Source organism: Xylocopa sonorina, chromosome 17 (genome assembly GCF_050948175.1).
Source record: "Xylocopa sonorina isolate GNS202 chromosome 17, iyXylSono1_principal, whole genome shotgun sequence".
NCBI classification, from domain to species: domain Eukaryota; kingdom Metazoa; phylum Arthropoda; class Insecta; order Hymenoptera; family Apidae; genus Xylocopa; species Xylocopa sonorina.
The window spans coordinates 3,655,973-3,670,775 of NC_135209.1; the positions used below are offsets into that span (position 1 = coordinate 3,655,973).

General features: G+C 42.7%; 1 protein-coding gene across 1 annotated transcript; it reads right to left on the bottom strand.

The window, feature by feature from the left end:
- Window positions 1-5,477: 5,477 nt before the first annotated feature.
- Window positions 5,478-12,694, bottom strand: Cht (choline transporter). The gene is made up of 7 exons (XM_076907777.1): window positions 11,830-12,694; window positions 10,719-11,051; window positions 9,270-9,640; window positions 8,733-9,037; window positions 7,992-8,271; window positions 6,964-7,181; window positions 5,478-6,282 (listed from the first exon to the last, which is right to left on the bottom strand). Exons 3-7 carry the CDS (start codon window positions 9,541-9,543, stop codon window positions 5,566-5,568), a joined length of 1,794 nt encoding a protein of 597 aa, XP_076763892.1. The 5' UTR covers window positions 9,544-9,640; window positions 10,719-11,051; window positions 11,830-12,694; the 3' UTR covers window positions 5,478-5,565.
- Window positions 12,695-14,803: the final 2,109 nt, after the last annotated feature.

Consider the following 14,803-nt stretch of genomic DNA (forward strand, 5'->3'; position numbering starts at 1 on the left):
ACAGTAAAAGCGGTGTAAACCTGCCGCTGCTTTGAGAACTTGAACTGCCTTGAAAACTTCAATGTGTATCGGTGTAGGCGTGTTCCTGGGGGCAAAGAAGAGGAAGGGACGGCGTGGGAATGCGAAAGATCCAGGATTGAATGTGGTATTGCTTACCTCTCTTCCCGCTTGCAGCCAGGAATCCGTCTGCTGGTAATATTTACCGTGAAATCGAAAGGAACGAATCGCACCTGTCAAAGCCGCTGAAAGAAGCAACGAATTTGAACGGAAGGAAATGGAAAAGTCGGAGATCAATTCGTTCCTCGTTCAGAGCCTGTAACTTATTTATTTTGTAAAAATGCTTTTTGTACTAATAAAACCGCTACGCTGGAAAAAGAGATGCGACTGTAAGCGAAATTTCATTCGAACAGTACCTGCTGTACCACCCTTCGTAGCTGCGAATAAAACGAAGACGAACGCGTCTGCTACGCGTAAGGCGATCGGGCTCGTCGTAGGGTTAGTTGGGCAGCGTAGTCGGACGGTCGATTTATCGATTTCCCGACTCGAATACTGGGAAGGCATGAATAGATAAGAGCTCTTTCTATTTCTGTCGTAACCTAGCTAAAAACGCGTATCGATATCAGGTCCTACGTTCCTACGTTAGGTCACTCCAAGTGTAAGAAAAATTTATGCATCTCGACCTATTTGTTTTGCGAAGAGTAATCGTTTCTCGTGTGAAGGCTCCTCAGGACTCCAGTCTTGCGTTCACTTAATAACGTACATATTATTGTTATACGAAGACAGGATTCTTCTTTATCTCTCTCTCTCTCTCACTCTCAGTCTCTCCCTTGGAGACGTCACTGAAATAACAGAATTCAGCAGATTCTGCTTTTTTGTACACTTTTTATTTTTAACATTTACAATCAACATCGCGTTCAGTTTCTCAATTATACACGTATAGTATATCGTATAATACAATACCGGTAACGCTTTCGTAAATACATATACACGGATATGCTCTTACGGGGTGAGTCGGGCGTTTCTCTTCTGTTTTTTTTTCTGTTTTCTGTTTTTACACATTAATAATACTCTATGATAGGTAGGCGTCCAAGGCTTACACGAGATAGGACGAAGGATACATTAACATTAGGTACGCGGTTCCGTTTCAAAGCAGGCGAGTAGTTGTAGAGTATTTCGTTTCCTCGTAACACTGGTAATTATTAACGAGTTCGCATTCGTGTTCAGCGTTCAATCAGCCCGTCGTTCGTTACATTTAACGTCGGCTCTGGCTCGCTCGTTCGACAGTCGAGCCCTGCAACCATCGCTGGTCCTCCTGCGGACCGATTGCTGGACAACGCACGCTCGAAAATTGGACAAGAATTAGGGGGACACTCGTTGCTCGCGGAAAATGAAGTGTCGCTCTAATTCTACAGAACTACGAACCCATCGATCCCTTTTATTGCGAGAGGATAATCACGCTATACATATTTATGTTATACGTATATATACATGTCATATGTTCTTCTTTTTTTTTCATTTTTTATTACGTTTCTTTTATTTCCTCCTTATTGACTTTCTTACCTTACACGCTAATGTAACTAACATAATGTACGTATGTATATGTAGAGCACGCATCACGATATGTATAGGTTCTTTCTGTCACGTCGTTGGTTATAATGCACGGTAATTGATATGTAAGTGGCCGTGGCCGCTTCATGGTTAACATTTACGCCACTAGAATTGTGTCGGACTTTTTTACTCTACGGACGCGTCTACGCAACAATAACCGTCCGCAGACTGCGGCGCAAGATTCATCTTCCTCGTTAGATGATACGTTATTTCGATTAAACAAACTCGGTTGATGGAGTCAAGTATTGCAAGATTAATCCTTCCACCTGTCATCTTCCAGAACTGCCATCTACTTTTACCTTCCTTACAAAAGTTTTGTCTTTTTTCTATTCGTTTAACAAAATTTCCTTCAAGCCAATTATTGCTTCATCGCTTCCTCTATGATGGTACTGATTGATAATAAATAAAGTGTAACGTACGATTTTGTCTGAGACACGTGTACCGCGTTAATTAAATAATTTATACCCAACGTTACATAAATCGAGAGAGGGACATCTTCCTCAAATACTCAGCCTCACGTTCCACTGTGTACTCAATGGTATCCAATCAAAGTTGCGAAGAAGTCTCTCAACGGACGGATAACTTAAAACCGTTGAAACTCGACGAACCCGGAATCCACCTTTTCACTATTCCTTCCCACCGACTAATTGCCCCTTCGATCCGAGTAACGTGTAATTTCCACAAAGAAATACTTTTGCGGTCGTCCAATTCAATTTCTCGTCGTAAAGAGCAGATACCCTGCTCAAAAATGGTCTTACTGGAAATGTAATAACGATAATTGCACAGTTCGTTGTCTAGCAGCTCTCGGGCCAACCAGCCAACTCATCACCGATTTAATACCCGAGTGAAAGTCCTTCGTCCATTAACAACAGCAACGAATTGAAAATACGTGACGGATGCGTGTTTGTCCGCATAGAGCTGAAACATTCGTCAGACACTGTCATTTGTACGGCCAGGTGTAATTTCATCTGCGGCGTCGCGCGAAGACGCCACGCTTAGCAAACTTCTTGCGCTGATGCGCGCTAAAAACTCACTTCCGTCCGGTGTTGGACGTCGTCGTTGCTTTCTAAAATCGTGTTACCTCGCGCGAAGGAAAGATGCGCTCTAATCGTTGACAGGTGGAGGAAATAATCTGTGCATTATACTTTCAATTTTGTGAATGTGTTCTGCGGGTTTGTACAGAGGGCGACGATCTCTCTCGCAGTCGCCTGGTAATAATTTATTATCGTTGCTCGGAGTGGGGGATGATAATCAACATTGGTGGACAGGAGTTTACCTCGAACGGTGGATCGTTTCTACCTTGCAAATAATTAAGTGCGATTACTGCGGTTCCATTGTGTGCGTTGTTCACTTTTTTTTTTTTTTTTTGTTCTTTTTTTGTTTTTGACTCGTTCGAATAGATCGATGGGAGAAACTTGGAGAAGATGATCGTGATAAATATCCGAATCGCAAATTATGCACGTATCAAGATTAGAAATGTCTGCGCGACACCTTTTTGTACATGTCTGTCGACTTTCACGTTTCAGAACAGCGCGCGTATGTCCGTTGATAAATGTTTAATGAAAATTGTAGGTATGAAATTTGTTCAGGTTTCCGCTGAAATTCTTATTCAATTGCATTATCCGTTTCTAGCCTAACGACGCTCCCGAGCGGCGAAGGAGCTTCAGACGACACGGGGATATACACCGTGATACTTGGGGACTGAGTAGGAACTACTCGCTTAAAAATTACACACACGATCGGCTCTCGATTGATCCGTTTCGTTTTTCATTTTGTTTGTTGTTTTTGGCGTTAAACGATGGGATGAGCAATAACTACGATGAGCAATAACTTTACTACATAGGCGTTAACGCGTGGCCTCTGTGAACAATATGACGGCTACGTTAAACGATACCTGACAGAAACCAATCGTTGAAATTAACATTAGGGAGGGGGGGAGGGGGCGATAATTCGTATTCACGACGTTAAAAACTACGATATATTAGTCTTCTTGTGGTGTATGTATAGTGTGTACATATGTATATGCGTCGAGTAATCTGACCCTCCTCGTTTCTCATCGATAATGCTAATTCATTCGTCTCATTTTTAATGCCAATAATGCCGATTATAATATACACTGTATATATATATATATATATATATATGTATATATACTATATAATAAACTTAACGAATCCGTGCGACGACCGATTCTCTAAACGATTTCCCCTTAACTCACGCACAGGAGTCGAGAGTCGACTGTTAAATATTTCATGGATTAGTATCGTAACGAACGATCGAAACGTTTGATACCATAATTGCACGTCTACCCTCGAAAACACGTTCGTCTGCGAATTACCATCGTTGCTAACGAGTTCAGATTTGACGTGATTAATCCCGTGTAATCATGCGCGCGAACCACGAGAAACATGGAGGAGCTTGACGAGCGGCTACCGTGACACTTGTAACATCTAAACTTCACCTCGTTTCCGTATGTATAGTATAAACGAATGTGTCTGTGTGTGTGTGTGTGCATATGTAACGTGTACCGTCTACATCATCCGGTCAGACTAAGCAAGGGAAGAACGATCAATCGCAAAGTACAAAAGCCTCGTAACGCCTTTTTTTTCTCTTTCGTGTTTTTTTTTTTTTAATGATTTTTTTGTTTTCTTCTTTTTGTTTCTCTCTTAACACCGAGATTCGACAGTGACCTCTAATCACATCGTGGCGATGAACGTAGTGAGAGAGTGGAACGATGCGCATGGAAGAAGGCTAAACGTTAAACGTGTGGTCCTGCTAAATTCAACACGTTCTAGAAACTGTATATTTAACGGTCGTCATTAAATAGTATCCCGTCCACGGGTAGCCGATCGTCTCGAATTAATGTCTAGTGAACGAGGTACAACAACTGATCGAGAGCTCCTTGCTTTCCCCCGAAGTTCCCACGATTTCTGTTAAATAATTTATAGTATAACGGGCGCGAATCGGTCGTGCATCCAGACGTTAGTTCCCTCAAGCAGCTTGATAGACTCTAAATATATAATATACTCGTATACAATTATATACGTACGCGCACATATATAACCGTATATAAGTATAAATTTTATATATATATACTTTTCAAAAAGAAAACAAAGAGATTACTAGGCCTAATTGGCGGTACAGGTAGAGGGTTAGCTCATCCAACTGTCCAAGAAGCCTCGATTTTTATCATATGAGTATCGCGTTTTCCTTCAGTTCCATTCTCGCTCATTCGATCTCTTTTGTACATTTTTCTTTCTACTCTTTTCCCTTTCTCCCCCCTATCTCTCTCTCTTTCTTTCTTCTATTGCTTTCATTGTGAAAGAGTACGAACGAGCATCTTCGAACAGGTACACATCACTATAGAACTATAGCTACGTATAAACACAACCACGAAATGAAATTCGTGCAGAACTTGGAGCAGATTGGCATGTTTCGGAGCTTCGTGGACACGAAGAGAGGTGGGAGATCAAAGTACAAACGAAAACTCAACGAATATTTTAAACAAATCATCCTACGATGATAACGTAAGTATCGTTCGAAACAATGAACACGAAAACTCGAGATTTTACAGTACACGAAATTAAATTAAACAAAACACACCATAAAAATAAAACCAGTCATCACTGATTTCCACGTACGTATTCATTTACCTCTTAAAACAACCGATGTAGCGATGCGTCAGACAGTTTCGACAAGACACCATCAATGTCCTGGCACACGATTACGTACTCCCTTAACGTCAAGTCTAATCATCTATCTCTCCACGAGAAACACCATTCGAACACGTGAATATCAGAGCAACGAAGAAGTGAACGATGGAAGATGAAAAGTAACGAACGAAAACGTGCGAATAGAACAGAAGAAAACTGAGAAAACAATATAAGGAGAACGAAAAGACGGACCTGCACCGCCGCACTTATTGTTGGTCACAGCATCCGATTACGGAACCAGGAATTAGAACGCGGTGCTGGATTGCGGCTGTCGCGGCACGTTCGGTCCGTGAGGCACGAGATGCGCCCCACCACCGCCTCCGCCGCCTCCGCCGATGACACCTTCCGGTTCCCCGGCCATCTTGCATCCCGGTTCCATGTCGTAGTCCGGCTCGAGCGCAGGATTCACTCGGCCGTTCGATTCATCCTTGCTACCGTACAGTCTGCCGATGCCAGCAGCCAGGACAGCCATTTGCTCGCCTTCCGCAGGGTCTGGCCCGACTCTCTCGACGTCTTCCGGTATGTTGACCACGCACCTGAAGACATCGTACCCAGGCGCCAGCCTGCCGGTAAGGAAGGCCACCTGCGTGCCGTACGAGACGCCGATCAACGTGATCAACGATATCAGCATGGCCATCGTTCTGAACGGGAACGCCTGGGTGTCCGTTTCCTCGTCGTACCCTGGATAGTGTATCAACGCTGGCAAACCCATCAACGGCTCGCCGCCACTGATTCTGACCAGGAACGCTATCACGTAGGCGGCCAGACTGCCGTAGGTGTTGCAGTACTCTTTGAAGTGGACCACCATCAACAATTGGGGGAACAGTATGACGTAGACCAGGTCCGAGCACATCGACCAGAGACCATAGATCGAGGGTATCGTCAACGCCATCACCGTGCTCAATATGCCGACCACGCCGATACCCACTCTCATCACCCAGATGATCTCCATTTCCGACGCCTGTTTAACGGGGAAATGGCCAGTAGAGAGGGCGAGTCGATGATAAGATCGGAGATAGCTTGGGAGGAAGTGAACGAGAGATGGGAAGGAGATTTGAAGCGGACGCGAAGACATGGGACGCGAGTACGATGTTGGGCGTTAGACAACGTTGTGTGAATTGAAACGGATGAGTGCGGATGGAGAACGCATCATGTGAAACTTAAAAATTTCCCATGAATTCACTTTTACTGTCACAAGAAGACTAGATATTTTTATTTCCATATGTGAAGTAATTTGTTTATGAAATGTGGGATGGTAACATCGAAACTGTACAATCATTTTATCGTGGAAATAATCAATATCTGATAAGCAGTTTCAGTCCCGATTTCAACAAGTTTTTTAAGACTAACAAACTAAATTACATAAAGCTCGATCTTCATTAATAATAAAAATTCGATCTTTGAATAATTGCTACGATATAAGCACGTCATGTAAGTGAGTATGTAATCACTGTATCTGACTATGAATTAGTCATATCTGAAGATGAATATGATTCTAGTGATGAAAATGATTCGTGCGACACATAGTGATAAATAAAAGTAGAAACGATGACTGGACGAGATCACTGAACAATTGAATGCATCACACGACACGAAATTAAAAGAAAAAACACGACCATCTACGTAAAGACGAAGCACTTACCCTCTGACGGAAGATCAATTTATAAACGTTTCTGGCGAACATTGAACTAGCCGAAAGGATGCTACTATCCGCTGAAGACATCACAGCTGCTGACACTGCACCTAACCCAAAGAAGGAAACGAAATCTGGCGTCAAATACTGCAAAACCATAGGTAGGATCATGCTTGTTTCTGCTTCAGTGAACGGATATGGACCCTTGTATTCTGTCTCGTTCCAAGCTGCAACAGATTTTTCAACATCTCCAATTATTACGTACAGAAATTCTTTAAAAAATGAATTACTACTAACTGTACGCAACACGATAGTAATTTTTCATTTTCAATTTCCCAACAAAATAGAAACTAAAGAATGAACGCGTCGAATGTCCCTGGCCCCCTGACAAACCCAACTATTTGTCTTTCCCGGAACAAAGTAACATGAGATATCGATACAGTGTATCGCATTAGTTCCAGCGGTCCTATTGTACTCCGCGTTAGTGTTCGAGTCGCATTATCACCGCCACCCTCGCGCCAAGAACACCATATGACAAAATCCCACGCTATTGTACACGCTGTGGGATATCAAGGCGCCCTTCGTCCACACCACCCTTCCGTGACAACACCGACCCGCTTAGCCTCGGAACCTTGTAAATACCAGCAGTCCTCTCTCTCTCTCCCCCTTTCTCTGCAGCACTACCAAATGTCAAGTAGCCTACGAACGCGAGTAGGGGGATGACGAGCAAACCGGGTCTAATTCAATCCCCTTTAGCTTCGGAAACCCATGAAACACGCTTCTCTCCCCTCGAAACGTAAGCAGAAATAGGCAACGCAACAGGAACAGCAAACGATGTCCCGTTTATTATTAATGAATCGAAATTAGAATTTCCGTTCCAGTGAGACTGTAGAAAACGAATTGTTCGCATGTGTTCGCTTTGGAAGCATGTTCGCGAATCGAATGCGTTATTCCTTTGACACAACTGTTCCTGAATACTTTTTTTAGTCCACTCTGTATCTTTTCATGCGTAGAGAAATTTTACTTATACCACTTACGCGTTGCTTTGGCGATCGCGCCAATTAGAATAGGTGGGATGGCCATGATGATGCAACCTATCGCAGCTACGTAACTCAACACTTGCGCCCTTCCAGCTGTTTTCGAGGATAGGACCCGTTGGAAGTATACTTGCCAAGGGATGCCACCGAATATCAACAAGAGACCGTAATCTATGTAAGCCCAATATTCCCCCGACTTCACTTCGCCGATCCAATCCACGTCCATGGCACTAAGAGACTGCACTTTTGGATTTGACCAGGCGAAAGGAATGCACATCCACTACAATCAAAATCATAACACCGTCCCTTTAAGGAAATGGACAGACATTCGACAAATTCAACGTTTGTCTTTAAAGATTTTTTAACTCTTTGAATTTAATTTGGAAGATAAAAGTAAAATATAAATTATTTTTATTTGAGATATTTAATTTAGAAATATTAAAGGTCAAGGAATAATTTATGAAAGGGCTGGTATATGATAGATACCTTTAATGCACGAGACTGAATAGCTTATCTTTCGAAAAATGTTATAGTGCTCTAGCTTGTAGATAAGATAAGCATTATACAAACGTGAAATACTTATCGCCAGAACATCTGACTTTATCGCTATCAATTACTGTTAATGGACAACCCCTAAAGGAAACAGTGCTACTAAAAAGGTGTGTACAAAAGGATTCATAGAAGCTATTTATACCACGAAACAGTGCATTGTGAGTGTATTAAAATTTCTGTCCAACTTACCAGTCCTATAAAGATGCAAAAAAGTTGAATAACATCAGTATAAGCAACGGAATAAAGACCTCCGAAGAGTGTGTAGAAAACTGCGATACAGGCGCTGAAAATGATCGAACCGTGCTGGTCCATGTCGATCATAACCGCTAGCGTCGCACCCAAAGCAGCCAGAATACCCGCGGCCCAGAAGACCTCGCCACAAAGGGCAGGAAGAAACAGAAGACCACCCATTCGTTCTCCAAACGCGTCTTGAAGAGGATCTAGCATCGTGATGTACCCCTGTTCTCGCATTTTGTTCGCGAAAAATATACCACCTGTAACACCATGCACCACCGCGACATTAATCATCTTTACAATTCTATTCTACTGCCGTCGACAAAATATATAAAAGAAAAACTATTAACTTTGTGAAAGAGTTACTGCTTAGAAAAAATCGTTGCTTTGCAATATTATACAGCTCGCGAGAAATTCAAAGTTTTGAACGATTGCGCGTTTCAACCAAAAGCGATGAAACGAAATGTTGATAAGAGCCAAAGAGAGGCTCACCAAAAACGAGGCTGAGGGCGTATCCGAACGGAGCTTGGCACCAAACGAGACCCTTCGTGTAGATCGCTTCTGCGGTCCCGTTGATGTATCCGCCACCAACCCAGGTCGCCGTCATCGTGAATATCCCGACGAACAGGCCGATCGAACGGCCAGCCAGCATGACCTCCTCCTCGGAGTCGTTGCCAGCTTCCTTTTTCCTGGCCGCCCATATCCCCACGGCCAGGATCAGCACGTAGAACAGGGCGATTGAGACAAGACCGGCAAAGTTGATCATCTTCGGTGAGTACGGGTCCACTTGCGTGAACTCGAACTGGCGGAGACGCAAGTCTGGCAGGTATGGCGGTCGATCCGATTTCGGGAGATTCGGATACCTGTTCGAAAATGGGGATAAAAGGGGAATCTTCCCAGCGTGGCTCGAAATCGAAGACTACATTGTTAACAAGAAGCATCGAATAACGAGAAAAGTAGCTGATGTTAAAATATTTGCGCGTATCTTAAATCTTTTATATGCACGTTCATTTTATATCAACTAAAAAATCGTAACTGTGCAATCTCCAGTAAAAGTAAATAATTGCTTAATTAGCGTAATAAAATTACTCGATACGGTGTTATTACTTATAAAATATAAAATACAAGTAACAACCTTCCCCCTGGCCTTAGAGTACCGACTCTTGTCACAAATATAGACTTCCACGTGAAAATTAATTAAGAATCTACTGTAATCTCATTTGTTGCTACGTCGAGAGATTGCATAAATTATACATCATTAAATGAGAATATAGCAACAATTATAATTGGAAAAAGAACAGTCTCAAAATGGAAGCTTCGAACTTGATGAGAATCAATATCACAATTTTCCATGCTACTTTCTAAATTGGTTCAAAAAAACAATCGCATATCTCAAAAAACTAAATTCCAAATCTGCGTTACTTGAAGGACAACAAAAAGAAAATCTATATTTCAGCCTGACATAAATTACCTTCATCAAATTGCAGTCTACTTTTCTAGTCAACTAACGCCGTAGTCGACGCGTTCGCACCTAACGCGTGCAGTTGAGTGTAAATTCTATATTCCTGCCCAGGAGGCATTTAAATCGCCCGGCTGGGTTCACCCTCTAATCCTATTAGTCTCACTTTACCCTGCATAGCTTTATACATATACACGTAGCGTTATACATAAAAAAAAAGCAGAATAACACAGAAAAAATGCGAAGGGGTATCGCTAACTCAGAACGTGAATATCGCTACAAAAGGACTGGCCATTAGCCTAATGACCAATAAAAAATAAAAAAAAGCCTAAACTAAATTCTAACAGCCCACGGTACGATGACCAAAATGGTAAAAGAAGCTTATGGCGTTGTGATGTGCATTTTTGTAAAATGTAATTAATGAAAAAATAAATAAAATGTAATTTTCCATGCGTGGTCCTGTATTAAGGAATGTGTGGTACCTCTGAAGACCCCGCGGGGTACAATCACGAAGTAGTGGGGGACAGCCTCACACGGGTACCGGCGGCATGTCCTGGTGACGGTCCTTCCAGACGACCGACGACGACGGAGGGTTGGGATTTGGGGGGCAGCAATCACCCCACCGGAGCGAGGTCTTCTGGGAGGGGCTATTCCTTGTTCTAAACGCGAGGCCGCCCATGGGCGCTGATGGCCATCGATTTTCACCCAACTCACCAAGCTTGCTGCTTCCCTGCTGGTGCTTTGGTTTCCTCCTCGAGTCCTTTTCTCGCCTGCCGGTACCAGTACCGATCGTATCGATCAATACGGTCCTTCACCTGGAATAAGTCGAGGTGCATCCTTCTCGAAAAATGTGCGCGTTCCACGAAGAGAGAAGAGCACGGGAATGGCGAACGAAGTTTCATACGACGGTGAGTTTGTGAGTTATCGAATTGGCAACGATTACAGATATTTGTGAAGAGATTACTCTCTTTTTTAAACTTTCCAAGCATCGATGAAGGGTCTATATTCGAGCGTATTTTAATATCTGATAATAATCTAAACGTCAGTGTCGTTTTTCTTCTCGAAATCAATTCCTTGGAGCCGATGTGATCGATTAGTTATATTAGTTGTAATTCTATCGGTGTACAGTAGAACGTTCAAGATAAATTTAGACCCTACTGTGTAAACCATTCTGGGAAAATATTATAGTCGCGCGTAGATAGGAACATGTCTTATGTAATCGTGGATAAAGTTAGTCTCCCGTGCTTCGTTTCCGCTTTTAGAAAATTCGAATCCAGTGAAATGAGTTATTTTTCTTCAGCTTATTACTGTATCCATAGACGACCGTAATAAGTTTCCATAAACGCAGAATACGGCTATACCTGATACGCGTATAGCTGAATCGATAAATCTACCTATGCTTAGCAGGTAGTAGCTAGTGGTATCACGCATTTATGTCACCAGCTGAAGAACAATAGCGGGCAGGATGGAAGTTAATAGATCTCATGTACAAATGAACGTAGCTCTACCTAGACTCAAAACCATCGACGGTGATCTACGAAAAAGCTAACTCTTCAAGGCTATCGAACTTCACAGGAAAAGAAATGTACTTACAGGTGCGACAAAGGACGTTTCTGGTCTTTGAATTCGTTTCTACCACTCGCATTCGAAGTATCGAGGACGTAAGGCGATCCTTGGATGTTCAACGACTCTCTCTCTCCCTCTCGATCACTTTGGCGCGCGCTATTTATTCACAGTTACCGATCGCAAACGAACGGATGGCCATCGAGAACCGGGAAACCTCGAAGAGAACGCTGACACGAGAACGGAACGCAAAAGCACGGCGGAAATACGCGAGCACGACGAAGCGACGAGCGCGATACCCGCGACAGTCCCAGTCCTCGTCCTCGTCCTCCTCTTAGTCTTCGTCGTCGTCGTCGTCGTTACCGTCCTCGCTTTCGCCGTGATCTCGACGTCCTTAACAGTCGTGGAGGCCACCCCGCACTGAACGGTCGGCATCTTCCTCGCAGTCGAGAACCGGCGGAGGGGAAATTTTTATTGATTCGTGACGTCATAGTTGCTCACGGGGGGTGCGTCCTACCCTCTGGCCCTGCTTTCACCTTGCTCCTTCCTACCCTTTCGACGAGGCTCTCTCTACCTTCCACCCACCACCGCTACCCTCTCCTTGAACTCGCTCCTCTCGAACCCCCAGCAGGATCGAAGTTGGGGGCGTAAACTGAGCGAAGAGCCGCGAGCCTGCGCCTAAAACCACCGTGTCACAGGCACGAGCACTCGGTGGTTCGCGCGTACCAACGGGAATACGGCTGACAAAGATCTCCGGGCAGCTATCTTGATGGATAATCACAGGTAAATTGAGCTCATTACAGAAGAAAGCTGAGAGGATCGGAATGCACCGAGCGCTATCGAATCGAGCCCTCGCGTCGTTAAAATTAGTTCAGATTAATGGAAACGAATCTATCTGATTGCAGTTCCAATGGTAGCAGTTTCAGCTGTTGTTTAATGTCTGCGAGGAAAAACGCACTTAGCGGAGCACAGAGTTGCCAGAAGATGGTTTTAAATTATTAAAAGGTTTTTCTAAGAGTATAAAAAACTTTTAGTTTTTTTACTGAAGAATAACTAAGTTCGAAAACATTGAATGCAAGCCGAGATGAAAAATTTTTAAAATATTAAGTACAGAGAAAACAGATAATTCTGAAATGCTTGCTGATATGGAAGACAGAGGTTTAGTCGTTAAACCAACTTCTTTGTTGTAAATATATGGACTTTACCATCGAACTATTTATCATTGAAAAACACAATAAAACGAACATATTCCATTATAGTGTCATTGATCAGTTGTATAGGTCAAAGATCTGCAGCGGGTTGTGCAGGTCCACCAGGTGAGACTGCGCGTACGCGTACGTGTGTGAAGGTGGTGGTCGAGGAACGGCGTCAATGAAGGTGAAAAGGCGCATGACCTCATAAACGAAACACTATAAATCCTACATTACAAGTTATATCTACTACTGCAAATAATAAAATGGAATTAGCAATATTGATTTACTTGGTCTCGAATTGACGCAAGGATATCTACCGTGAAGAATTCTACAATTTTACTGTCCGAGTAGTTGTATTAGTAACCATCCTGGCCAAAAAAAGATATATAGTATTTGATACTACTGAACTCTCTGACTGTTACAAATGCTTCAGTAAAAGACGATAACAAGAACAATATGTCAGACAAAGTTCTGTCAAGCAACTTATCCACGATAACAAAGTATCTGTCATCCATTTTATATTAATAGAATACATACTGGTGAATGAAAAAATGTCACATTTTTTTTGTGAAGACACTTTTCTTTTTATTATCTATGGTTTCTAACAATCAAACGATTCGTCCTGTAGAAAACTCCTTTTACGTATGAGAATTTCCCTCGCGGTGCACTCTAATTTACCAGTCGCTGACATTTTTCCATCCTTAATTGAGAACGACATCCGTGTAAATTGCTAAACAGAAATTACTTCTCACACTCCACTTTTGTACTGTAATTGACGCAAAAGTTTCGTGTCCCGCGCACTTGGCGCCGGTCGCTCGCCGTCTTAAATAAAATGCATGCCTTCAGACAAGTTCATGCGCCGAGGCATTGGCAATGCTGACGTCAGAAACGAAAAAAGCTGAATAACGGAAAACCTATTAATGGTTGAGCAACGGAATTGCGCCGCTACCACGTTTGCTATAGGTCAACAGAAAGCCTGGACAAATATAGTTGATCTGCCTCCACCGGTCCAATGGTGAACGACAAAATGTGCAAACGCAAATATAGTCGGTACGAACCAGACAAAGATGCTCGCCGAATGAATAGCGAAACCGAACCCGTCCTATACCTCTTTCGTTCCTACATGGTCAATATCACTTGACCCACTCTTTCGAGTCCAGAAATTATTCCTTCGCTTTTATATCTAAACTCGAGCTTCGAACCAGCTTCGATACTCGAATACTCGATTTTATCGTGGAACATTTTCCCACGGGGATGCACGTTACCAAATAAATATTTATGGTGCTGACAATTAAAGAGAAATAGATACGTACGTGCTTGCATAGAATGTTAGAGAAGTCGCAACTATATTTTAACGTGTCAAATCTGTTCATCGGAATCACTCCTCCGCATTTCTTGGAACAACGTGTTACAAGTTCCATTTTAAGCAGCGACCGCCTCTAATCTATTTCTGATATATGCAAATAATGAAAACTAGCGAACGATAAGATCTTTATTGTGTGGAGAACGCTCGAGTAACTTTAACCAGGGATTTCTACGAGCAGCTATTACTATACTCGATGCACGAAGGCGTTATCGTAGGGAACAAACCAGGAATTCATTCGTGATCTATTCGACTATTAGATGACGAGATAAACAGTTTTCACACATCAAATTAACGTAAGTACAATAATCTTATTCTTATACTTCACATCGAGGAAACCATAACAAAACATACTCGTATGTTCTCACCTAATTATCCAGTTTCTATGAAAAAGACCTCTGACCTCGCTTTAGTATTAACTGTGACTAAGTCCGCTATACAAGATGGA